The sequence below is a fragment of the Callionymus lyra genome, chromosome 1, assembly GCF_982586985.1.
Source record: "Callionymus lyra chromosome 1, fCalLyr1.hap1.1, whole genome shotgun sequence".
NCBI lineage: Eukaryota > Metazoa > Chordata > Actinopteri > Syngnathiformes > Callionymidae > Callionymus > Callionymus lyra.
The window spans coordinates 3,565,741-3,590,393 of record NC_141818.1 but is presented as its reverse complement, the minus strand read 5'-3'; the positions used below and the strand labels follow the sequence as shown (position 1 = coordinate 3,590,393).

Sequence of the window (24,653 nt, the reverse complement as noted above, 5' to 3'; positions counted from 1 at the left end):
GCTTGTCAGCAAGTCGTCGATTCCGGGTGGTGGTGCGGGACAATGCAGCCCTGGTTTGGTGCCAGACAGACCGACAACGTCGTAGGTGGGAACTGAGGGAACCGCTGCCTCCCTCTCCTGAGAGGGAAAGAGAGGTGGTTGATACCCGTAAGCAGCCATGAACGGTGACCTCCCAGTGGCAGATGACGTTATGGAATTGTGAGCATACTCCACCCAGGGGATGTGCTGACACCAGGAGGCAGCGTGACGAGCTGACACACAGCGTAGTGCTGATTCTAAGTCCTGGTTAGCCCGTTCCGTCTGTCCATTGCTCTGCGGATGGTAGCCTGACGAAAGGCTAGCATTAGCCCCCAGGGACTTGCAGAATGCTCTCCAGACTTGCGAGGAGAACTGGGGTCCACGATCCGAGACGATGTCCACTGGGATGCCATGAAGTCTAAAAATGTGTAGGACCAGCAGGTCCGCTGTCTCCAATGCGGACCAGTGCACCATCTTGGAGAAGCGGTCCACCACCGTAAGGATTACTGTCCTACCCATGGATGGAGGAAGGCCGGTGACGAAGTCCACTGAGATGTGCGACCAGGGGCGACTCGGCACAGGTAAGGGTTGAAGGAGTCCAGCTGGGGGGCGACGATAGGACTTTCCGCGAGCACAAGCAGCCACAAACTCCTTGACGTCGCATGCCATCTCCGGCCACCAGAATTTCTGTCTGAGAAAAGAGAGTGTTTCCTGAAACGCAAGGGTGACTCGCTACCCTGTGGTTGTGCCCCCACTGAAGCACTTGGGCATGAGCTGGCTGCGGAACAAAGAGTCTATCAGGCGGTCCAGAGCTGGGTCCTGGGTGACTCTCCTGAGCCTCCAGAACTACCCTCTCTATATCCCAGCTTGCCGCCCTAATAAAGCACCACTTAGGGAGGATGGTCTCATCCGCAAGACCCTCCTGGGAAGGAGCAAACTGTCGGGATAAGGTGTCAGGCTTAATGTTCTTACCTCCTGGGCGGTAAGTCAGGGAAAAGTCAAATCGGCCCAGAAACAGGGCCCAACGGGCCTGGCGGGAGTTCAGGCGCCTGGCCTCCTGTAAATCGAGCAAGTTCTTATGATCCGTTAGAACCAGAAAAGGTACCTCTGAGCCCTCCAGCCAATGCCTCCACTCCTGAAGTGCAGCCACCACCGCCAGGAGATCCCGGTTGCCAATGTCGTAGTTTCGCTCCGCCTGAGACAGTTTCCGGGAATAAAAGGCACAAGGATGTACTTTGTTGTCCCTAGAGCACCTCTGAGACAGCACCGCTCCTATGCCGGTGTCAGAGGCGTCCACCTCCACGATGAACTGACGGGCTGGGTCAGGGTGTCGTAGGATGGGCGCAGAGGAGAACAGTGAGCGCAGCTGGTTGAAGGAGTCTTCCGCCTTGGCGGACCAGAGGAAAGGATTCTTAGTGGAGGTAAGCTGGGTTAGTGGAGCGGCAACCTGGCTATAACCCCGGATAAACCTACGATAGAAGTTAGCGAATCCCAGGAACTGTTGCAACTGCTTGCGGCTAACAGGCACCAGCCACTGGGAAACTGCCTCCACCTTCATGGGATCTGGCCTCAGCTGACCCTGCCCTAAAATAAAACCAAGGAAACTCACGGTGGAAACTCCAAACTCACACTTCCCCGCCTTGACAAAAAGTCTGTTCTCTAACAGCCGTTGGAGAACGCGGCGGACATGGCTGAGGTGTTCATCACGGGAACTGGAAAAAAATCAAAATGTCATCAAGATAGACGTACACAAAATCATTTAAGAAATCCCTTAAGACCTCATTAATGAGTCTCTGAAAGACCGCTGGCGCAATGGTCAGGCCAAATGGCATGACCAGATACTCGAAGTGTCCTAAGGGAGTCTTAAATGCCGTCTTCCACTCATCACCCTCCCTAATAGGAACCAAGTGATACACACTTCAACGGTCGAGTTTGGTGAAGACCATGGCCTTGTTCAGTGGATCAAAGGATGGGTCTATGAGTGGGAGGGGATAACGGTTCTTGATGGTGATACTGTTTAACCCCCTGTAGTCTATGCAGGGTCTCAGGGACTTGTCCTTCTTGCTAATAAAAAAGAACCCTGCACCAAGAAGCGAAGAAGAGGGGCGAATCAAACCGGCGTCAGTGACTCCCCGATATAGGTGTCGAGGGCCTGACGCTCAGGACGAGAAACCTCACTTCTGCTTCCGGTGAGCCTTTGATCGGCTGCTTGAACGTAAGCTCCTGCAATAATTGCCAAAAACAGTCGTTTTAACGACTATTTGTCCGGATATTATGCTCATATCACTAAAGATATGTCTCAAGCATCTCGGATCTATGATCGTGATGCTCTTTTCCGTTACCAACGTCCGGTGAATATGTTCCCGGCTTCCGACTCGGACTCTGTGGAATATCGTTTGATCTCTCGGGTACCGGGCGATTTCCACAAGCGATCGAGTCGGTCTGGAGTTCAGGTCAGGATGAGACGCGCAGTCGCGATCGTTCGGAACAACTCTGACGTCATCGATGTTTGATCGACATTCCTCTCGCGGCAGAGTATAACGACACATCAGCGCTGCCGTCTGTCCAGACCTCAACAAAAGGTGGTAAGATTTTTTCATTTCCTCTCTTTAATTCAGCTTTTACTACCGAGTTGAACTTCAGTGACAGCTGGTACCCACGTGACCGCTGTTCGCTTCAAAAGATCCCGCTCTGCGTGCCTGTCAGTGACGCGGCGTCGTCAGTGACGTCATCGGTGCTGAATGTGGGACTTCTTAATGTTCGCTCCATTACTAATAAATCCTTTATTCTTAATGATCTTTTCACAAGAGTTCATCTGAACGAACTCTGTCCAGTAGGGAGCGCTGTCCTGGGGAAGCCTCGCCTCTCTGGTCGTGGAGGAGGTCTTGCTACTGTTTTTAGGGAGAGTTGTTCTTGCAAAGTGATTCAGACACAGGAATTCACTTCTTTTGAATCTCAGATGATCTTGGTTGGTTCTACAAGACCTTTCTATTGTGTCAATCTACCGTCCGCCTGGTCCTGCTGCGATGTTCTTGAAAGACTTTAGTGACTTCTTATCTTCCATTATTCAAATGGAATCTGTCCCTATTCTTGGAGACTTAAATCTTCATGTTGATGACGTCACATCTTGTTCTGCTAAAGAACTTTTAACTTTAACAGAAGCCTTTAATTTTGAGCAACATGTTTCTGAACCCACTCATCAAAAAGGCCACATTTTAGACTTAGTTTTTACTCTTGGCCTGGACATTTCTAATGTATCTGTACATGATGTCCATCTGAGTGATCATTCTCTTGTCTTGTTTAACCTGGACTTCATCCCTGAATCTAAGCCTTTGAAAGTTAGGTCTCAGAGGCGTGTCATCTCAGCCGATACTGCAGACAGTTTTTCTGCTATGTTTGACCGTCTTTCCTTTGATGACTGCCCAGACGTGGACAGTTTGATTCACTGTTTCACTGATCATTGTGTTGAAATACTGGATCAAGTGGCACCTGTTAAATCGAACTTGAAAATTCAGAAAAAACGGTGCCCTTGGACAAATGAAGATCTCCTGAGTCTGAAGAGACTTTGTCGAAAGACTGAGCGTCTCTGGAAGTCCACTAAACTTGAGGTGCATAGACTTCACCTCAGGGATCTGATGACTTCTTACAATGAGATGGTAGAAACTGCTAGATCTGATTACATCAGAAAACTGGTAGCAGCAAATAGGAAAAACCCCAAAATTTTGTTTGACACGATTAATTCTCTCGTGTCTCCTGCTCCTCAAATCACGCCTGTCTTCTGTGAAGCTGACAGCAATGCATTGTTGAGATTTTTCATTGACAAAATTAAATTGATCAAAGAGAAAATCTCTCCCCCTTTGTTTGGAACCCCTACTGTCTCTGAGCTCCTCCTCTTGGTCCTCCTTCACTGCTGTATCTTTGGGTGATATTTCGGCACTAGTGAACAAGATGAAACCTTCCTCTTGCTCAGATGACGTCCTTCCGTGTAGGCTTTTTATCAAAGTATTTGATGTAATTGGCCCCTGGGTTACTAATATGGTGAACCTCTCCCTTTCCACAGGGGTTTTTCCCAATGCTTTCAAACATGCCATTGTGGAGCCTCTGCTCAAAAAACCAGGCTTAGACCCAACTGACCTCAGTAATTTCAGGCCTATTTCTAAGCTCCCTTTCTTGTCCAAGATCTTGGAGAAGGTGGTGTCTGAGCAGCTGTCTTTGTTCCTGGATTAGAGCGACATCCATGAGAAGTTTCAGTCTGGCTTCCGTAAACATCACTCTACGGAGACAGCTTTATTGAAAGTGTCCAGTGACATCATGATGTCGGCTGACTCTGGTAAATTCACTGTTCTGGTTCTCTTGGATCTGTCCTCAGCCTTTGACACAGTTGATCACCAGATCCTGCTGAGAAGACTGAGGGATGAAGTGGGACTGTCTGGGTCTGCGTTAGAATGGTTCTCATCTTACCTTTCTGGGCGCAGTTTTAGTGTATCTGCCAATCAAATGAGGTCTGAATCGGCAGATCTGTTGTGTGGAGTCCCTCAAGGTTCTGTTCTGGGTCCTTTGTTGTTTTTGCTGTACTTGATTCCCATCGGTAAAATCATTCAGAGATTTCCAGATGTTTATCACATTTTTGCTGATGACATCCAGCTCTACTGCTCTTTTGATCCAACTGAGCCCCAGAGGCTGAACAGCTTAGTCAATTGTTTGCTAGAAATCAAACAATGGCTGAGTGAAAACACTATACAGCTAAATGTGGACAAAACTGAAACACTGGTGATTGCTCCTGATGATAAGATTCCAGGGTTGAGTCAGTACTTGGGTGACTTAGGTCAGTCTGTCAAACTGAGCCTGAGAAACCTGGGTGTTGTATTTGATAAAGACATGTCTCTAGTTCGACATTGCAGAAAACTAACCAGAAACTGTTTCCTTCAACTGAGAAAAATCTCTAAACTTAGGAAAATGTTGTCGGAACATGATCTGGAGCTTGTAATCCATGCGTTTGTTTCTTCTCGTCTGGACTATTGCAACAGTTTGTTTTCATGTCTTAACAAGAAGGAGCTGTCTCGTCTGCAGTTGATTCAGAACTCTGCAGCAAGAATTCTGACCCGCTCAAGTAGAAGAACTCACATCTCTCCGGTCCTTCAAACTCTTCACTGGCTTCCAGTTTCTTTCAGGATCAACTTTAAAATTCTGGTTCTTACTTTCAGAGCTATTCATGGTCAGGCTCCTCCTTACATCACTGATCTGATCCAGCCTTACACCCCAGCTCGGGCTCTGAGGTCTGTGGATCAAAATCTACTTATGGTTCCACGCACACGGCTCAGGACCAGAGGAGAGAAATCTTTTCAGGCTGTTGCTCCTAAGCTTTGGAACGATCTTCCTCTCTCTTTGCGCTTGATGGATCTACTGACTCCTTTAAGAAACATCTTAAGACGTTTCTATTTGTTCAGGCTTTTCCTTGAATTTCTCTAACTCCTGTGTTGTTCTCAGTATTATCTTGATCTTTAAAGTATGTACTTTTTTGAGTATTGTTTTGATTGTTTAAGCGCTTTGTGACCCTGGTCTCGAAAAGCGCTATATAAATAAATATTACTTACTTACTAAAAATCGACTACAGGGGAGTGGAGAACCAGGAAGTAAGTCGATGGCGCAGTCATAAGGACGGTGTGGTGGTAGGGATAGCGCCCTCTCCTTGCTAAAAACCTCACCCAAACTGTGATACTACGGAGGAACGATCAGGAGGGGGAGAAATGGGAAGTGGAGGACGAGAGGTAGTGGGTGCAGAACGAAAACATTGTGAAAGACAATGAGGGCTCCAACCAAGTACAGTAGAGTTCACCCAGTCGAAATGAGATTTATGGATACGAAGCCAGGGGAGACCAAGAACTATAGGAGAAGAGGGAGATGAAATGAGAAGAAAACAAATTACCTCAGAGTGGTTACCCGAAATAGTGAGGGTCAGGAGAAGAGAGGGTGTGTCCCACCTGAGTACTAACCTTGCCACATTCCCGGCTACGTTCCCTCAGCCTATTATCTATCCTAATCGCTAAGCTAATAAGTGCCTCTAAACCCTCCGGTTCATCCCGAGTAGCGAGCTGATCCCTGACGGAGTCACTTAACCCCTGGGAAAAAGCAGTTAATAGCGCGGGCTCATTCCAGCCACTCTCTGCCGCTAATATTCGAAAATCTATAGAGTAATACCCCACAGACTCCTCTCCCTGTCTTAAACAAAGTAACCTTCGAGCGGACACTGCGGGTGAGCGATGTGGCAGGTCAAAAACCCGGCGCATCTCGTCAGTAAAACACTCATAATTAGCTAGAGCCGGAGAGTTAGACTCCCACAGAGAAGTTGACCAGTCAGCTGCTCTACCCCGGAGGAGATTTATCAAATACGCGATCTGGGCGCGACCAGTGGAAAAGGATGATGGCTGCTGGCTAACCACTAGTTGGACCTGGAGCAAGAAACGTGCACAACCACCCACATCTCCATTATAATGTTCCGGTGTGGGTATCGTTGGTTCACGTAGAGCCGGCAGTCTCTCAGGGTGAGCAGGAGCGGAGGCAGTCGGCGCGCGCACAGAGGCTGCGGCTGCTGAAACAGGTGCGGGAGGGGCCAAACGAAGAGTGAGCTCACCCACAGTAGCTGACAGCTTGACGAGCGCTGAGTGACTGTCCCGTGTCACTTCCTCGAGAGAACAAAGTCTGGTTCCTTGAGAACCAGGAGCTCGGCGGAGCTCCTTTACGTCCGCTGGGTCCATCTGGTGGCCCAGGTGGCCTGGAGTATTCTGTCATGAGTCGAGCAGGACAGGAGACCCAGATGCGGAAGTGCGAATAATCTTTGGAGGAATAGCTCAGAATAAAAGTCTTTTAATGATCCAAACGGTCGGAACGGACCGGAACAAAAAACAAAACAGACGCTCGGGACGGAGGCAGGGCACGGCTGGAGATCGGGGTCTCGAACAGCAACTAAAAACAAAAGGACAAAAAGACTCACGTGAGTGAAGTAAAGAGCTGACAACGTCAGGGGTTCCCATAGGATTAAGAGTTCAGACTTCAAACGCGGAGCGAGATCAAAGCTTGCCAACCTGGTCAGGAAACTGAATACTCTGGCGAGTTCTTCCGGGTAGGAGTGCTCCTTATCAGTAGGAAGAACCCGCCATACAATCATCCCCAGCCGCGCACCTGCCAGCGTCTGTCAAGCGAAAACACAGAGGACACAAACAAACGGATACACACCTTCAAAATAAAACACGAATGACATAAACATGACAAAGGGTGAAGCTGAACCTTCAGTGACCGAGGTCAACAACACTTCATGCGAGACTCTGACCAACAAGAAACAGACAAGAGGAACTTTATGGCTTCCTGCAGACGCGGAGTCTGTGAAAATGCTATTCACCACTGAAACCATTAACAGATGTCTTCACAGGAGAAATGTGTGTGTGCGTGCCTTGACCAAGGAAGTTTAGTCTTTAATAATATTCATTGAAATGTTTTTTACCTGCTTAAAGAAATATACTTGTGAGTGAATGGAGCTACGTGCAAGGTGTTTGAAGTTATCGAAATGAAGAAAGGGATCACAAATGAAATAGATGAATTGAATTAATCATTATCAAAACCTTCATTTTGTTAACACTTATCCTAAATTAGTCATGTTTCGTGTTATTTGAATGTCCGCGCTCCGAAAAAGAATGTGGGAAAATAATCTAGAAAGAACACATCGATTTAAAGCATACTTAATCTATGTTTAATTTTCCCTGCGTGACGGGAAGAAAAGACAACTGGAAAGGTGAGAAGGTGAGGAGGGGGATGTCAATTTGGAGTTTTGCAGTCCGCGAACGACCGTCACGTCAGCCCGCACTGAAGAAATCGTGCGCGTCTATTGCTAAGTTTACGGTAAAGACGCTGACCGCTAGCAGATAGTTTGAGACAACTTGAAAAAAAAAATTGTCACGCAATAAATTAACAGTAATAATGTTTAATGTCGAATATTCAACCTGATGCAATCCTGTTCTATTTTATTTGAACTAATTGATTATATCATTTATTTATATTTATTATGTTTCCATTTATTTATTTTAACCAACAATACGAATTAACTTATTTAAATTGTGTTAATAGCGCTATAGTGGAAATGTTTCTTAAACTTTTAAGGGGTAAATTCAAAAGTTATATCATTATAATCTGTCAATAACTACACATGTATTTTAAATATCATATAATGAAACTCTTCAAAGAAATGATCTTTTATTTTAAATTGCTACAGTAAAATCTCTCCAGATTTACCAGGATAGTAGTCAAGGTCTTCATGAAGCATAATCCAGTTTAATTTTTCACTAAGCTTTTAAGGATTTATTTTATTTTATTTTTAAAATGTCGTCATTAACATATAATGATTTAATGATCATTTATTTCAAATGTCTACAGTAAAATCTTTCCAGATTTACCAGGATAGTTGTCAAGGTCATCATTAATCATAATCCAGTGGAATTTTCCACTAAGCTTTTAAGGTTGTTGTTTTTATTATTTAATTTTTAATCATCATTAATTTCAAATTTTAACAGTAAAATCTCTCCAAATTTTTCAGGATAATAGTCAAGGTCTTCATGAATCATAATCCAGTGGAATTTTCACTAACTTTGAAGAGTTTCATTATATGATATTTAAAATAAAAATGTTAGTTATTGACAGATTATAATGATATAACTTTTGAATTCACCCCTTAAAAGTTTAAGATACATTTCCGCTTTAGCGCTATTAACACAATTTAAATAAGTTAATTCGTAGTGTTGGTTAAAATAAATAAATGGAAACATAATAAATATAAATAAATGATATAATCATTTAGTCCAAAGAAAATAGAACAGGATTGCATCAGGTTGAATAAATACAACATTAAACATTATTACTGTTAATTTATTGCGTGTCAAAAACAAGATAGCGATAGAAGTCGGAACCATCTTTCATTTCATGTGGTGCGTCGGGTGTCAAAAAGTGTGACACCAATCAAACAACATTTTAGAAGGAAACGGTTGATGTCGTTGTGGAGTTTTTTAAAGCAGAATGTCTTCACTCCAGACTCTCAAACAGTTCGTCAACGATCGTCTGGTCGCTGCTGCTGAAGAAATCTTCGGAGTGTTTCAACAAACTGTGTCCGAGTTGGAGAACGAGTTGAACCGTCAGCGTGAACAACTGGACGTGTTTCTGAAGCAACCTGTGGTTCTTCTACAACCTTTAGGTCAGTACAACACAACTGTTTGAGTAATGACAGAGATTGTATTGAATATTACAATGCGATTAAGAAAACAAACGCATATATCATCTCTCTCTCTTTGATTAAAAAAAAAATCGATACACTTTATTAATCCCTCTGGAGATCTCCTTTGGGTCATCTTCACTCGTTCACACAGAGATTGACAAATCATTAAAACCAGAAATTATACAAAATGCACAATACAAATAAAGAAACCTAATAGCACAACACATGTCTTGTGTATATATACATTTTAAGTTTTCTATTCACTCTCATGTCCACTTGGGTTGGGATTAATATGTCTCTCTTTGTACAGTTATAGACAAAAATGTTTGTTCATTTTAATGTAGCTCAGTTGTTTTCCGGCCACACAATCAGCCATCTTGTGATTTATACCTAGGCAAATGAAGCAGAGGATATGTGTGTGTCCTCTCCAGGGAGCTAAGCACATCATGCACACACATTTGTCCACTTCAATACTCATTCGCCATCATTCCATTCCACGTTATCTTTTTCGCTTTTCACTGTAAAGAGGTTTCTGCTGAGTTGTAAAGGAGGAAGTGCGGTGGGGATTCCCCACCTCTTATAGGAAGTGGGCTGGAGTTCATTAATTCACTACAAACAAACTTAAAATATAGACTTGTTGAAGATTCTTTTTATCAGTTTTGTAACTGAAACAATGAACATTTATATCTGCAGATGACAAGGAGCTGAGAGTGACTAAACAAGAAGAGTCTCCTGAGCAGGACTGTAGACCCAGTCTCGACCTTGAAGACCCAGAACCTCCAAACAACACTGTTGAGAAGCAGGAAAAACCTGCTCTTGTCGAAGTGAAGAGTAGAGATGAAGTTCAGAGAGATGAAGAACCTTCAACCAGCAGCTTGATTCGACACATAAAAACAGAAGCTGATGAATTTAACTGTGGAGGATCAGAAGCAGAATTATATGCACTTTACTACTCTGACCACCAGAGGCCGCTCTCTTCTGAATGTGACACTGATGACTGTGACTACTTGAGAGAACCAAATGAGGTTCAGCCAGATTCAAACTCTGTTTCAAATGTTTATGTCGGTGAGAAGAAACATGATACTGAATCACTAAAATCGGCTGGACGTAGGAGAACATTTTCTAAAAAGTCTTGTTTGATTTGTTTAAAAAGTTTTAAAACAAGAAAAGATCTTGAAAATCACATGAGAAGTCACACGGGTGAAAAACCTTTCAATTGCTCTGACTGTGGTAAATGTTTTTCATTGAAGTCAAACCTGCTGAAACACATTAGAAGAATGCACACTTGTGAAAAACCCTATAGCTGCTCTGACTGTGGTAAATGCTTTGCTCAAAGGGGGGAACTGAAGTCACACTTCAAAAGAATTCACACTGGTGGAAAACTCTACAGCTGCTCTTACTGTGGTGAGTGCTTTACAACATTTTGGGACCTGAAAGTACACTTTCAAATTCACACTGGTAAAAAACTATTTGGCTGTTCTTTCTGTGATAAACAATTTACTCGGAGGGCGAACCTGCAAAGTCACGTCAAAGTACACACTTAATTAAAGAAATAATAATTTTCTTCCTCGGCTAAATGTGCTTTGATAAAATCTTACTGTTGGCTTTTTAGAGGATAGTAACTTTGTCTTAAAATGTTTTCTACTATAAATAAATGTTGCTGCTCAACGCCCTGTTTGGTTATTGTTTATCATTTAAAAAGGTGTCTACCAGAGCTCTTTCCTGATTTGTTCCTGTCTGGTCTTTGACCACTGATCCGGCTGCCTGTCTACACCGTAATTATGGGACCATTTTTCTGTTTTCCGGCCCAAATCCTGGATCTGCTTACGTGTCAGACACCTGTTACAAGTGAGGAGCTAACACTCGCTGCCAGTGACTCACTGTTGTTGACTGTTATTTGGTCTGAGCAGTCGACCCCTGTCTCTTTTGGCTTTGTACTTCTGTATAACCATCCCCTGTAAGTTCACTAGTGTATTAGGTATGGTTTGCACATTCTTCTTCTATAGCTTATTTTTGTTTGCTAGCTTTACTTGGCCTTGCTTGACCTTGCCCTTGTCTCCCTTTTCGATGACTGTGAGACACTCTTTGAATTAATAATTGAAATATAGCGTTTATTCCTGTTTTCATTTTATCAAGAATTTTTTATATTTTATTTTATATACTTGTAAATGTACCTTCTTTATTAAACATGATTTATTTTTTCTTTAATTTTTTTTGTTTTGTTATATAACTTTAATGTGATTTAATTGAATTGTATTGTGTTCTTTTTTTCCCATACATATGTTATATTATTTAATTATTTTTATTCAATAAAGTCATCACCATATATATATAAAAAAAACAGTGGCAATTTCAGTTTTTGGATGTTTAACACGTTAGCAAAATATTTGATGGTACAATTTAATTCTTATTTTATTTTTTTTATCCCTTTTTTAAATAAAAAGCAAACCTTTGAATTAACTATTTTAAAAACATCTTTAGACCTAATACTTTACATGTTCATACAAGTTGTTGTCTTTCATCTAAAAAGCATTAACTATACAGTATACTGTATACTCACTTAAAAAAAAAAAACAGAATTAACTTAAGGGATATGACTTACAGCTATAAACTCAGAAATATAAGACACGTGCGGTTTGATTTCAAGTCACAACAATTTACTCATGATGAGGAGAGATTAGTATGAAGCCTTCTCTCTAGTCTAGAAGGTAGGGGACTCTGGAGTGGATCTGTTTCAGTCCCATCTTTATATGCGATTATTATTTATTAACCTTGAAAAAGGACAAAGTTCCGTCACAAGGAAACCATTACACATGTTAAATGAAACTAATGAAGATCAATGTTTCTTCCTGTCTTCTTATCTGATTGAATCGGTCATGTGTCTTTCACAACATCCTGAGACATTCTTCAGACAGATACAAACCAAGCAATGGTTAAACCAAGAGTATGGGTTAACATTTAGATTCCTATGGTTTAATAAATTTGATAACATTCAACATGCTAACTAAGTATTTTCCCATCAATTATGGAACTCATTCCCTTCACAAAATCCTTGAAAATGTTGCCAATTTTATATAGTGTTATCTTATTAAATTATTTTTATTGTCTACTGCCACCACAAACAATTTGTATGTTGTGTTTAGAACACTGCTAATAAAGATTTCTGGTTAAGTTTGCAAAACGTTTCCATTGCAGACAGAAATGCGCTTATGAGGAAGACTGTTGTGTTTTATGCTTAGTATAAATTATTTTGCAGCCAATAACTGGAGGAAGTTGTAACCACTGACCTAAAGTGAAAGTAAAATGTGTAATAATAATTTTGGCATAATGAAAAACACGGATTTACAATAATTGACTTTATATAATATTTCAAAATGTTTAATAAAGCAAGTCCACGTTTAGGGTCAGGCGGGATTTAGTTTCCTTTTTTTGACATTCATACTTTCATTGAATAAACATTATTATAACGAGATATTTTAAGTAAACGGTCCATTTCCGGTCCGTTGACTTTCATAACTCGGCTCATACAACTGTATATGAATACAACGAGAAGAGCCGGAACCATTTTTCAAATTCTGCGCTACGTCGGATGTTAAAAGGTGTGACCCCTACGGTAATCAAAAAATAATCTTAGGTTGAGGACGTATTTGATCCTACAAAAAAAAACAAAACAGAATGTCTTCACTCCAGACTCTCAAACAGTTCGTCAACGATCGTCTGGTCGCTGCTGCTGAAGAAATCTTCGGAGTGTTTCAACAAACTGTGTCCGAGTTGGAGAACGAGTTGAACCGTCAGCGTGAACAACTGGACGTGTTTCTGAAGCAACCTGGGATTCATCTACAACCTTTAGGTCAGTACGAAGACGTTGATTTTATTACTTTATGAAGAAACACTTTTATATATGCATATAAAAACGATGAATAAAATAAGTGTTGAAAATTGACTGACCTTAAAGAATAAATATATTCTCTGGTATTTCAAGGAGGGGCATTTATTTCCTCCTAACATTTTTCATTATAACGTAGTTCATACCACTCTGGAGTCATTGTTAAAAAGTGATTTTAAATGTCAACATCATAATTATCGCTTTTCCTAATGTTTCAAGACGTGGTCAGATAAAATTATCATTTTAATTTAAAGTTAACGGCAACTCGGGGAATTGTGCCCAAGGAAATGTTTAACTGATAATAAATGTACGTAGGTTCAGGTTCTTTTCCAGACCAGAGTCACAAAGCGCTTAAACAATCAAAACAATATTCAATAAAGTATATATTTTTAAGATCAAGATAAAACTGATAACACAACAGGAGTTCCAGAAAATCAAGGAAAAGCCTGAACAAATAAAAACGTTTTAAGATGTTTCTTGAAGGAGTCAGTAGATCATTAAACACAAAGGAAGATTGTTCCAAAGCTTAGGAGCAACAGCCTGGAAGGATTTCTCTCCTCTGGTCCTGTAGCAAAGGTGACATATTGTGTACCCCATAAGGTTGAAAAAAATGCCCTTCTCAATTCCCATTTTAATATATAATAATAAAAAATAAAATATGTTTGAGTTGACTCGCTCACCTAAGTCAAGTGACGCCCTGGAGGGCGGCGATGGGCACTTGATTCAGACTCTCCCCGAGGTGACTGGTGGAGTGATGAGCACTAAGCACGTGACCTCTAGAAGAAGAAATAAAATAGGTTCCTTGCCAAGAAAAGTACTCTGTATACTCTCTCTCTCTGCACCTTCTACTCTGCGCACTCTGGGCTGTCAGAGATAAGAGTGATTTGCAAAATCATTGAACAGAAAGCAGAACATTGATCTAATCCCTCTAAGATTGTTTTTCCGTTTTGTTACTAAGACGGTGAACGTTTATTTCTGCAGACGTCCAGGAGCTGAGAGTGACTAGAAAAGAAGATTCTTCTAAGCAGGACTGGAGACCCAGTCTTGACCTTGAAGACCCAGAACCTCCAAACAACACTGGAGAGAAGCAGGAATATCTTGATCTTGTCCAAGTGAAGAGTGAAGATGAAGTTCAGAGAGATGAAGAACCTTCAACCAGCAGCTTGATTCGACACATAAAAACAGAAGCTGATGAATTTAACTGTGGAGGATCAGAACCAGAACTTTTTGCACTTTACTACTCTGACCACCAGAGGCCACTCTCTTCTGAATGTGACACTGATGACAGTGAAGACTTGAGAGAAACAAATGAGGTTCAGTCAGATTCAAACTCTGTCTCAACTGTTCATATCAGTGAGAAGAAAGATGATACTGAATCACTAAAATTATCCGTATGTGGGAGATCATTTTCTAAAAAGCCTGCTTTTACTTGTTCGGTTTGTTTAAAATGTTTTAAAACAAGACAAGATCTTGAAAATCACATGAGAGTTCACACAGGTGAAAAACCTTTCAGTTGCTCTTACTGTGGTAAATGTTTTTCGCATAAGTCAAACCTGCTGAAACACACAAGAATTCACACTGGGGAAAAACCCTATAGCTGCTCTGACTGTGGTAAATGCTTTACACAAAGTGGGGAACTGAAAGGACACATTAGAAGAGTTCACACAGGTGAAAAACCATACAGCTGCTCTTACTGTGGTAAGTGCTTTACACAAAGTGGGGATCTGAAAATGCACATCAAAAGAATTCACACTGGTGAAAAACCCAATATCTGCTCTCACTGTGGTAAATGCTATGCACAAAGTGGTGACTTAAAAGTTCACATTAGAAGAGTTCACACTGGTGAAAAACCCTTCACCTGTTCTCACTGTGCTAAATGTTTTATACAAAATAGGGAACTGCAAGTACACATTAGAAGGAATCACACTGGCGAAAAACCCTATATCTGCTCTCACTGTGGTAAATGCTTCACACAAAGTTCGGAACTGAAAGTACACATAAGGAATCACACTGGAGAAAAACCATTTAGCTGCTCCTTCTGTTGTAAACAATTTACTCAGAAGGCCAGCCTTCAAAGTCACATCAAAGTACACACTTAAATTAAAAAGAGAAAACTCTTGGTCGGGTTTCATTTTTATTTTTTTCTCACACTGCTAAATATCCTTTGATATAATGTTAGCTTTTTAACTCATAGTAACTTTGTTTCAAATGTGTAATTTATTGTGAACAAAAGTTTCTTCATAATTCCCTGAAGCGGTATTGAAGAACATTTCCATTGTTCCCTCATATCTTGGTATTTGTTGATTTAAGTTTCATATTTTTCTAAATCACAGCAGTTTTTTCTGTCTCATTTTGCTTTTATTTCACAACCCTTGGCTGTTATACCCTGTTTCTCAGGAGGCTTTTTAGACGACGGTAACTTTGTTTTAAAATGTAATCTACTTTTAACTTTAATGTAATTTAATTAAATGGATTATGTTGATATTTTTTCATTCATGTTTATTGATTTACATTTTTTAATCTATAAAGACATCACCGTAAGAAAAACACTGGCGATAAACGTTTCCAGGATTTTAACATGTTAGCTAGTTTATTGATGGAACAATTTACTCCTTGTTTATTTTTTTAGCTTTTTTTAAATTAAAAAAAATCCATAGACTGAATATTTAGTAAGTGCGCAATTTTTTTTCTCCTGTAAAAAAAAATCGAGATCTTTTTCCCTCGTTTTTTTTTCTTCCAAAAAACCCTTCCCTACACAAAATCCTTGAAAAAGGTTTCCAATTTTGTATTGTGTTATCTTATTTCATTCTTTCCTTATGTACTGCCACCACAAACTATTCTTATGTTGTTTTTAGAATACTGGCAATAAATGTTTCGTTTACTGATTATGTTTGATAAGCAACGATTAGCAACGTAATAAATTCACTGGCTTTGTTCATCTCAATGTTTGATAACTCAATAAACATAAATATATCTTTCTGACACATGTTTTTGGGCCTTTATTCATTTGCTGGATGTACATTCGCGGAGTTGTTATAGTACATCTTTAGGTGCAAGTCCTAAGGTGTCGTTGTTGGACACCGATCCACTTTATTTAAAACCAGCCACTAGGGGGAGGTAAAGTCCATCGTTGCTCCCCTGGCCAGTGTGTAGGAACTGTTACATATGCAACTGAGCAGGACAACAGATAACAAAACCAAATCCAACTGCCGTTTAAAAAAAGCCACAACTTAAAGTTACCACAAAGAAAACTAGAACAGGGAGCGAGTTAGAACTCAAACAAAGAGACGAACCATTAAATAAACCACTGAAACACGCAATTTAGAGAAACAAAACGGAACTCGAACAACCTGGACATTAACAACCAACGTAATAAACCGGATACTTTCAGAGAATAGCTCCAGAAACGCTGACTTCTCTGTGTTGTCATGGCAACCAGGTTGACGCTTGACAAGTGACCCCCTACCTCGGAACCAGATACCCAGACAGCGATTGGTTCCGCTGGATTACTGTTCGTTACAGCGTCACTCGGTTACATTAGATCAACTATTTTGTGTAAAGGATTATTTTCTGCTCATCTGACGGTACATTTATCAATAGGCTCATATAGCGAGAGAAGTCGAAACCATCTTCCATTTCCTGTGGTATGTCGGGTCTCAAAAAGTGTGACACCGAAAGCAAACCAACATCCTGTCCGGGAAAAAAAGAATCTCAGGTTGAGTTTCGTATTTGGTCCTAAACGAGAAGGAATGTCTTCACTCCAGACTCTCAAACAGTTCGTCAACGATCGTCTGGTCGCTGCTGCTGAAGAAATCTTCGGAGTGTTTCAACAAACTGTGTCCGAGTTGGAGAACGAGTTGAACCGTCAGCGTGAACAACTGGACGTGTTTCTGAAGCAACCTGTGGTTCTTCTACAACCTTTAGGTCAGTACAACAAAACTGTTAGAGTAATGACAGAGGTTGTATTAAGTTAAATTTTCAAATATAACCGATTGAATTATTAGGATTATTATCAAAAGCAGATATGTTTTACTGGTAGAACCAAAGCAGATCTTCACGATCTTAAAGTTCATAGAAGAACTCTTAAAATGGCTCCAGGAAGTCTGCAAACTCAAGCAAGTTGGTGACAAAATGCACATTAGAAATAAGGAAACCAAATATCACAACACATGTCTTGTGTATCTCTGAAATGTCCATTTTCTACCCACTCTCATGTCCACTAAATATTTGGATTAATATGTCTCTTTTTAAAGTTTTAGACAAAAATGTTTGTTCATTTAATGTAGCGACTGGAGCTCAGTTGTCTTTGTCTTTATTTTCGTCCATAAAGAAACTTAAAAACATTCAAATACCTCCATACTGCTCGACTGTAACGTTCATCTTGTATTGAAGCCTCCACATAAGGAATTTGTTCAAAAGAAAAGTTAAACAAGTCTGTATTTTAAGATTGTTTTTAGCAGAAGCTGCTAGGCCATCAGCCTGAATCTTGCACACTGATGATGCAAAAAGAAGCAGAGAGACACGGAGCTTTCAATACAAACAAACTTAAAATATAGACTTGTTTACGTTTTTTTTCAGATCTATTCCTTATGTTGAGGCTTCAATACTAGAGGGATGTTACAGACGAGCACCATGAAGGTATTTGGATGTTTTTATGAGCATCATTTTGTTTATTATTTTATATTTGTAAAATAGCTCAAACTAAATGAATAAAATATTAATCATATGAAACATAAAAATGTGTAACCCCTAAATGTTGGAAAAAATACTCCCTAATAATTTCCTTTTCTATAATATCATTTTAATATCATTTTTTGCCAAGAATACTACTCTGTATACTCCCCTCTACACCGTCTACTCTCTGTGCTGTCAGAGATGCGAGTGTTTTGCAAAATCATTGAACAGAAAACAGAACATTGATCTAATCTCATTAAAATTCTTTTATCAGTTTTGTTACTGAAACAATGAACGTTTATATCTGCAGACGTCCAGAAGCTGAGAGTGACTAAACAAGAAGAGTCTCCTGAGCAGGACTGTAGACCCAGTCTTGACCTTGAAGAACCAGAACCTCCAAACAACACTGGTGAGAAGCAGGAAATACCTGCTCTTGTCCAAGTGAAGAGTGAAGATGAAGTTCAGAGAGATGAAGAACCTTCAACCAGCAGCTTGACTCGACACATAAAAACAGAAGCTGATGAAGACAACTGTGGAAGATCAGAACCAGTAATAAATACACATCAGTACTCTGACCACCAGAGGCCACTCTCTTCTGAATGTGACACTGATGACAGTGAAGACTTGAGAGAAACAAATGAGGTTCAGTCAGATTCAAACTCTGCTTCAACTGTTCATATCGGTGAGAAGAAAGATGATACTGAATCACTTCAAGAATCTGTATGTGGGAGATCATTTTCTGAAAAGCCTCCTTTTACTTGTTCGGTTTGTTTAAAATGTTTTAAAATGGAAAAATATCTAAAAGATCACATGAGAATTCACACAAGTGAAAAACCTTTCAACTGCTCTCACTGTGGCAAAGGTTTTACACTGAAGAAAGACCTAATGAGACACACAAGAATTCACACTGGTGAAAGACCCTATAAGTGCTCACACTGTGGTATGTGCTTTACACAAAGTTGGGTTCTGAAAAGGCACATCAGACGAATTCACACTGGTGAAAGACCCTATAAGTGCTCACACTGTGGTATGTGCTTTACACAAAGTTGGGTTCTGAAAAGGCACATCAGACGAATTCACGCTGGTGAAAAACCCTATATCTGTTCCCACTGTGGTAAATGCTTTCCACTCAGTTCAGATCTGAAAGAACATATTAGAATTCACACTGGTGAAAAACCCTATAAGTGCTCACACTGTGGTATGTGCTTTACACAAAGTTGGGTTCTGAAAAGGCACATCAGACGAATTCACACTGGTGAAAAACCCTATATCTGTTCCCACTGTGGTAAATGCTTTGCACTAAGTTTAGATCTGAAAGAACATATTAGAATTCACACTGGTGAAAAACCTTTTGGCTGTTCTTCCTGTGGTAAACGATATACTCGGAAGGGGAGCCTGTATAACCACATTAAAACACACACTTAAGTAAATCAAATACAGAAAACTCAGTTGTGTGAAACCTTTTTCTACCTCAGCCAACCTTATATTGATACAATGTCACGGTTAGATTTTTAGATGATAGTAACTTTGTTTTAAAACCTTCTTTGGATAAATATTTCCGCTTAAAGCCCTTTTGGGTTTTTGAGTAACTTTTCCATTTGTTCCACACTCATATTTCCAACATGTTTTTTTTCGTTAATATTATTTGACAATTCTCTTCGTCATCACAGCTGATTTTGTATTTGTCTCATTCAACTTTCATTGGCTGTTATACGCTGTTGTCCCATGTGTGTCATGTGGACAATATTCTAAACAAGATTGTCCTCAGCACAATTATAGACCCAGTCTGGACCTTGAAGAACCAGAACCTTCACACAAAAAAGGCGAGGAGCAGGAAAATGTTTTTCTACTTCAAGTGAAGAGTGAAAATTACTCTGTGTGAGGAAAATACATCAACTAGTAGATTGAATCGATGGATAAAAACAGAAGCTGATGAATACAACTATGCAGAAATTCCAGCATAAAGTCATACACTTTTCCAAACAGGAAAATTCACACTGGTGCAGAAACACTTGGCTGCTGTTCCTGTGGCAAACATTTTAGACTGAAGGTGACCCTGCAAGTTACCTTTAGAAGACACACTAGATAAAACCCAAAACTTCTCTCAGTAGTGCGGACTCGTTATTTCGACTAATAACGTCCGAGGTTCAGCTTGTCTCCCTGCTAAAATTCTGCACAACCAAATAGTTTCTGCCTCTGCTAAATGTCCTTTGATGTAATGTAACTGTTGGCTTACATGAGGATTGTAACTTGTTTTAAGTTGTAAATTGCTTTGAATGAATTTAACATTCATGACATGAAGTGATTTGTTTTAAATGAATAACTTCCATTCGTCACGCCCCAAAATTACAACATGTTGGTATTGTTCATGTCAATCTTAATATTTTTTTAGCCTTTTCTTCGCTATCACAGCTGTTTTTTTTATTTTATTTGTCTCATCTGTTGTTGTTTTGACGTGTTTCAAAGTTTTGTAGATAAAACTGAATGTGACCTGATTATACTACTTAAAAAGTATGAATATTTTGTAAATCAACAATAAAGTGATTTGACACAATGCAAGTGTTTGTCTCACACGCATTCTTCACGTGCCGGCATCAGAACTGATGGAACAAATTAAAACTTTTATTAATGTAATTGTTTGATATTTTAAATTTAATAATGAGGCAATAATTAACATTTTCAACTGGTCTATGTAACCTTTCTTTTGACAGTATTAACGTTTAACTCCTTCACTACACAGAATAGGGATCCTTGAAAATGTATTGTTGTCTTTATTAAATATGATTAACTGAGTTGTTTTTTTTAATATGAATGGCAGAAATGTCAATGTAAACTATATTTAACCTCCCAATAGAAAGGTTTTTTCTATTGGGAGGTTAAATATAGTTTACATTGACATTTCTGCCATTCATATTAAAAAAAATATAGCGAGAGAAGTCGGAACTATCTTTCATTTCCTGGGCTTTGTCGGGTGTCAAAAAGTGTAACACCGAAAGCAAACAACATTTTAGAAGGAAACGGTTGACGTCGTTGTGGAGTTTTTTAAAGCAGAATGTCTTCACTCCAGACTCTCAAACAGTTCGTCAACGATCGTCTGGTCGCTGCTGCTGAAGAAATCTTCGGAGTGTTTCAACAAACTGTGTCCGAGTTGGAGAACGAGTTGAACCGTCAGCGTGAACAACTGGACGTGTTTCTGAAGCAACCTGTGGTTCATCTACAACCTTTAGGTCAGTACAACACAACTGTTTGAGTAATGACGTTGATCGTATTATTTTCTGAAACACTTAATTCATCCAGATAGAAAGATGGATCGTAAAAAGTATGTGTTTAAAGAGTCGTTGACTGATCTTGAAGAATACATATATTCTCTGGTGTTGATAAGTAGTTAAGGAAGGGTCATTGATTTCCGCATTTAAAAAAATAATTTATTTTATACCACTCTGGTATCATTGTTAAAATGTAATTTATAAGAGCGTTAGAAGTTGTCACTGTAACGTCATAATTAAGTGAATGAATCACTTATTTCATATACAGTGTTTTTAATTGGTTTTTGCTTACGTGGTCTCCTCTACACCATCTGTGCTGTCAGAGATGCGAGTGTTTTGCAAAATCCCTGAACAGAAAACAGAACATTGATCTGATCTCACTAAGATTATCTTTCACTCTTGTTACTGAAAAGATGAACATGCATTTCTGCAGACGTCCAGGAGCTGAGAGTGACTAAACAAGAAGAGCCTCCTGAGCAGGACTGTAGACCCAGTCTTGACCTTGAAGACCCAGAACCTCCAAACAACACTGGTGAGAAGCAGGAAATACCTGCTCTTGTCCAAGTGAAGAGTGAAGAGGAAGTTCAGAGAGATGAACAACCTTCAACCAGCAGCTTGATTCGACACATAAAAACAGAAGCTGATGAAGACAATTGTGGAGGATCAGAACTAAATGGACTTCACCAATCTGACCACCAGAGGCAACTCTCTTCTGAAGCTGAGACTGATGACAGTGAAGACTGGAGAGACACAAATGAGATTCAGCCAGATTCAAGCGCAGTGGAGGCTCCAAAGGGTCATGGCAGTGAGAAAAAGGATCAACCAAAATCACTGAAATGCTCTGGATGTGGGAGAACATTTTCTGGAAATAATGGACTTGCTTTGCACATCTGTAGATCACTGACGTGTTTGGTTTGTTCAAGATGTTTTAAATCAATCAGAAACCTTGAAGATCACATGAGAATTCACACGGGTGAAAAACCTTTCAGCTGCTCTCACTGTAGTAAATGTTTCACACAGGAATCGCAGCTGCTGACACACACAAGAATTCACACTGGTGAAAAACCATACATCTGCTCTCACTGTCATAGAAGCTTTGCACAAGGTGGGGGACTGAAAGTGCATATGAGGAGTCACACAGGCGAAAAACCCTATATCTGCCCTCAGTGTGGTAAAGGTTTTATAACTAAAGGGAACCTAAATGTACACATGAAATCTCACACTACAGAAAAACCATTTGCTTGCTCTTTTTGTGGTAAACATTTCATTCTGAAGAAGACTCTGCAAAGACACATTAAAATACACACTAGATAAAAAGAACATCTAGAATATCTCCCTGGGAATTTTTATTTTGACTGGTAATAGCTTTAGACTTGGCTTGGCTAACTGCTAACAATCTCTGCAACCAACTTTATTATACATTTGCTTAATGTCCGTTAGCTCATTAAGGATTGTTACTTTGTTTAAAGAAGTCTGGTACTTATAGATGAACCAATCAGGATTCTGAAGACTGTAATCAGTCAATTGTCAGTCAGGTGCTTGACACCTGATTTGTTAACTAATGTGTGCTTGACTGGTTTTATCGAAAACCTAAACAGTCTCCGACCTTTTTTGACCAGTTTGACACTCCTGCTCTATAGTCATCATGATAAAAAAGTCCTTCGTTTTCTGTTTTAAAAAAGAACAACATTTTTTGATTCTGATTATAACACGTCAGCAAAATAATTGATGGAACAAACTCTACGATTTAATTTTAGCTCCCTTAAATGATCATGAATTTCTTTTCTTACGTTTTAAAACTGATAGAACTATTAAGTTTGTTTAGCAATATTTTTCCAATGCAGACAGAAATGCTCTCATGAAGAAGACTGCTGTGTTTATGCTTCTTATTAAGGGATTTGCAGACAATAAATGGAGGAAGTTGTGATTGTTGACCTAAAATAAAATGAGTACAAATGTTGTTTGATAAAAACTTAGTAGTTTTCTTTCTTTAATATAGCCAATAATTGACTTTATATAATGATCCAACGGTTGTAATGAGGCAACGACACGGTGGGGGTTGGGGTGACTTTCCCGACATTCTTTTTTTTATATAAAAATATTGTCCCGAGATATTTCGTGTAAATGATCCATTTCGGCACAGTTGACCGAACATTTGTTACACCGCTTATATTACGTGAAACATCGGAACCATTTATAAATTATCGTTCTATATCGGACGTCAAAGGTGTGGCCCCATGAAGTAAACAACTTTATTCACGAGGAAAATAATATAGGTATGAGGTCGTATTTGGACTTTCTGAAGAAACACTTTTATATATGCAGAAAAAAACGATGAATAAAATAAGTGTTGAAAATTGACTGACCTTAAAGAATAAATATATTCTCTGGTATTTCAAGGAGGAGCATTTATTTCCTCCTAACATTTTTCATTATAACGTAGTTGATACCACCCTGGAGTCATTGTTAAAAAGTAATTTTAAATGTGTTTCAGGTTGTCAATTAAACATCATAATTTCATTTTGATTCAGCGACTAGTGAGGCAGAGGTCGTGGTTCCAAGCTTCAATAAAAATAACATAACAGGAGTTCCAGAAAATCAAGGAAAAGCCTGAACAAATAAAAACGTCTTAAGATGTTTCTTAAAGGAGTCAATAGATCCATCATGTGCAATTTCTCCTGTAAAAAAAAAAAATCGAGATCTTTCTCCCTCGTTTTTTTCCAAAAAACCCTTCACTACACAAAATCCTGGAAAATGTTTCCAATGTTGTATTGTGTTATCTAATTTCATTCTTTCATTATGTACTGCCGCCACAAACTATTTTTTATGTTGTTTTAAGAATAATGGCAATAAATGTTTCGTATACTGATTATGTTTGATAAGCAACGATTAGCAACGTAATAAATTCACTGGCTTTTTTCATCTCAATGTTTGATAACTCAATAAACATAAATATATCTTTCTGGCACATGTTTTTGGGCCTTTATTCATTTGCCGGATGTACCTTCGCGGAGTTGTTATAGTACATCTTTAGGTGCAAGTCCTAGGGCAGGGGTGGGCAAACTCGGTCCTCAAGGGCCGCAGTGGGTGCAGGTTTCTGTTCCAACCGATTGAGCATGCACAAATTAACCAATGAGGTTTCAGCTAAAACAAGCAACACCAGACTGACAATCAACTGATAACACCTGATTGGTCAAAAGGTGTCCTTGATTGGTTGGAACAAAAACCTGCACCCACTGCGTGTGAAAGAAATATTGCTTTATTACAATATTAATGTGTTTTAAACTGCTTACTGCTTTATCACAATACCTATGTGTTTGAAACTACTCACAAGATGTGTCCCATGAGGGGTCAACTAAAGGGCAAGTGAAAAACAAGAAACAAGTCGGGAGGGGGGATGAGCAGATGACTATGGTATGAGCAGCACTATAACCTTGACTGTTATCTGTAAGACTGTTTGAACTGCTGCTGCCGATGCTGTGAACAAACTGAATAAAAGAGGGGGGACAAGGAGCCTCCTTTGGCAGTCTGGAGAACTGACATCCGTGTTTGT

General features: G+C 39.7%; 3 protein-coding genes, 1 non-coding gene and 1 pseudogene across 5 annotated transcripts; 4 read left to right on the top strand and 1 right to left on the bottom strand.

The window, feature by feature from the left end:
- Positions 1-9,045: 9,045 nt before the first annotated feature.
- On the top strand, positions 9,046-10,942 carry LOC148087472 (uncharacterized). Its single transcript, XM_087788482.1, has 2 exons — positions 9,046-9,253; positions 9,968-10,942. The coding sequence occupies exons 1-2, from the start codon at positions 9,079-9,081 to the stop codon at positions 10,816-10,818; spliced, it is 1,026 nt and encodes a 341-aa protein (XP_087644608.1). The 5' UTR covers positions 9,046-9,078; the 3' UTR covers positions 10,819-10,942.
- Positions 10,943-12,925: 1,983 nt separating this feature from the next.
- On the top strand, positions 12,926-16,080 carry LOC148087470 (uncharacterized). The gene is made up of 2 exons (XM_087788410.1): positions 12,926-13,124; positions 14,142-16,080. Exons 1-2 carry the CDS (start codon positions 12,950-12,952, stop codon positions 15,257-15,259), a joined length of 1,293 nt encoding a protein of 430 aa, XP_087644536.1. The 5' UTR covers positions 12,926-12,949; the 3' UTR covers positions 15,260-16,080.
- Positions 13,731-13,966, bottom strand: LOC148087471 (Nuclear RNase P). Its single transcript, XR_015709241.1, has one exon.
- A 796-nt stretch (positions 16,081-16,876) lies between the features above and the next one.
- Positions 16,877-19,349, top strand: LOC148087469 (uncharacterized; annotated as a pseudogene). Its single transcript, XR_015710693.1, has 2 exons — positions 16,877-17,084; positions 18,145-19,349. The product of XR_015710693.1 is annotated as an uncharacterized LOC148087469 (transcript).
- Positions 19,350-20,869: 1,520 nt separating this feature from the next.
- LOC148087468 (uncharacterized) lies at positions 20,870-23,546 on the top strand. The gene is made up of 2 exons (XM_087788472.1): positions 20,870-21,061; positions 21,534-23,546. The coding sequence occupies exons 1-2, from the start codon at positions 20,887-20,889 to the stop codon at positions 22,412-22,414; spliced, it is 1,056 nt and encodes a 351-aa protein (XP_087644598.1). The 5' UTR covers positions 20,870-20,886; the 3' UTR covers positions 22,415-23,546.
- The last annotated feature ends 1,107 nt before the right edge of the window (positions 23,547-24,653 follow it).

Bases quoted from the DNA above. Each gene is read 5' to 3' on its own strand.
- LOC148087470 (XM_087788410.1), top strand. From the start codon at position 12,950: ATGTCTTCACTCCAGACTCTCAAACAGTTCGTCAACGATCGTCTGGTC. The intron at 13,125-14,141 runs GTCAGTACGAAG...TTATTTCTGCAG, and splicing joins GATTCATCTACAACCTTTAG to ACGTCCAGGAGCTGAGAGTG.
- LOC148087472 (XM_087788482.1), top strand. From the start codon at position 9,079: ATGTCTTCACTCCAGACTCTCAAACAGTTCGTCAACGATCGTCTGGTC. The intron at 9,254-9,967 runs GTCAGTACAACA...TTATATCTGCAG, and splicing joins GGTTCTTCTACAACCTTTAG to ATGACAAGGAGCTGAGAGTG.
- LOC148087468 (XM_087788472.1), top strand. From the start codon at position 20,887: ATGTCTTCACTCCAGACTCTCAAACAGTTCGTCAACGATCGTCTGGTC. The intron at 21,062-21,533 runs GTCAGTACAACA...GCATTTCTGCAG, and splicing joins GGTTCATCTACAACCTTTAG to ACGTCCAGGAGCTGAGAGTG.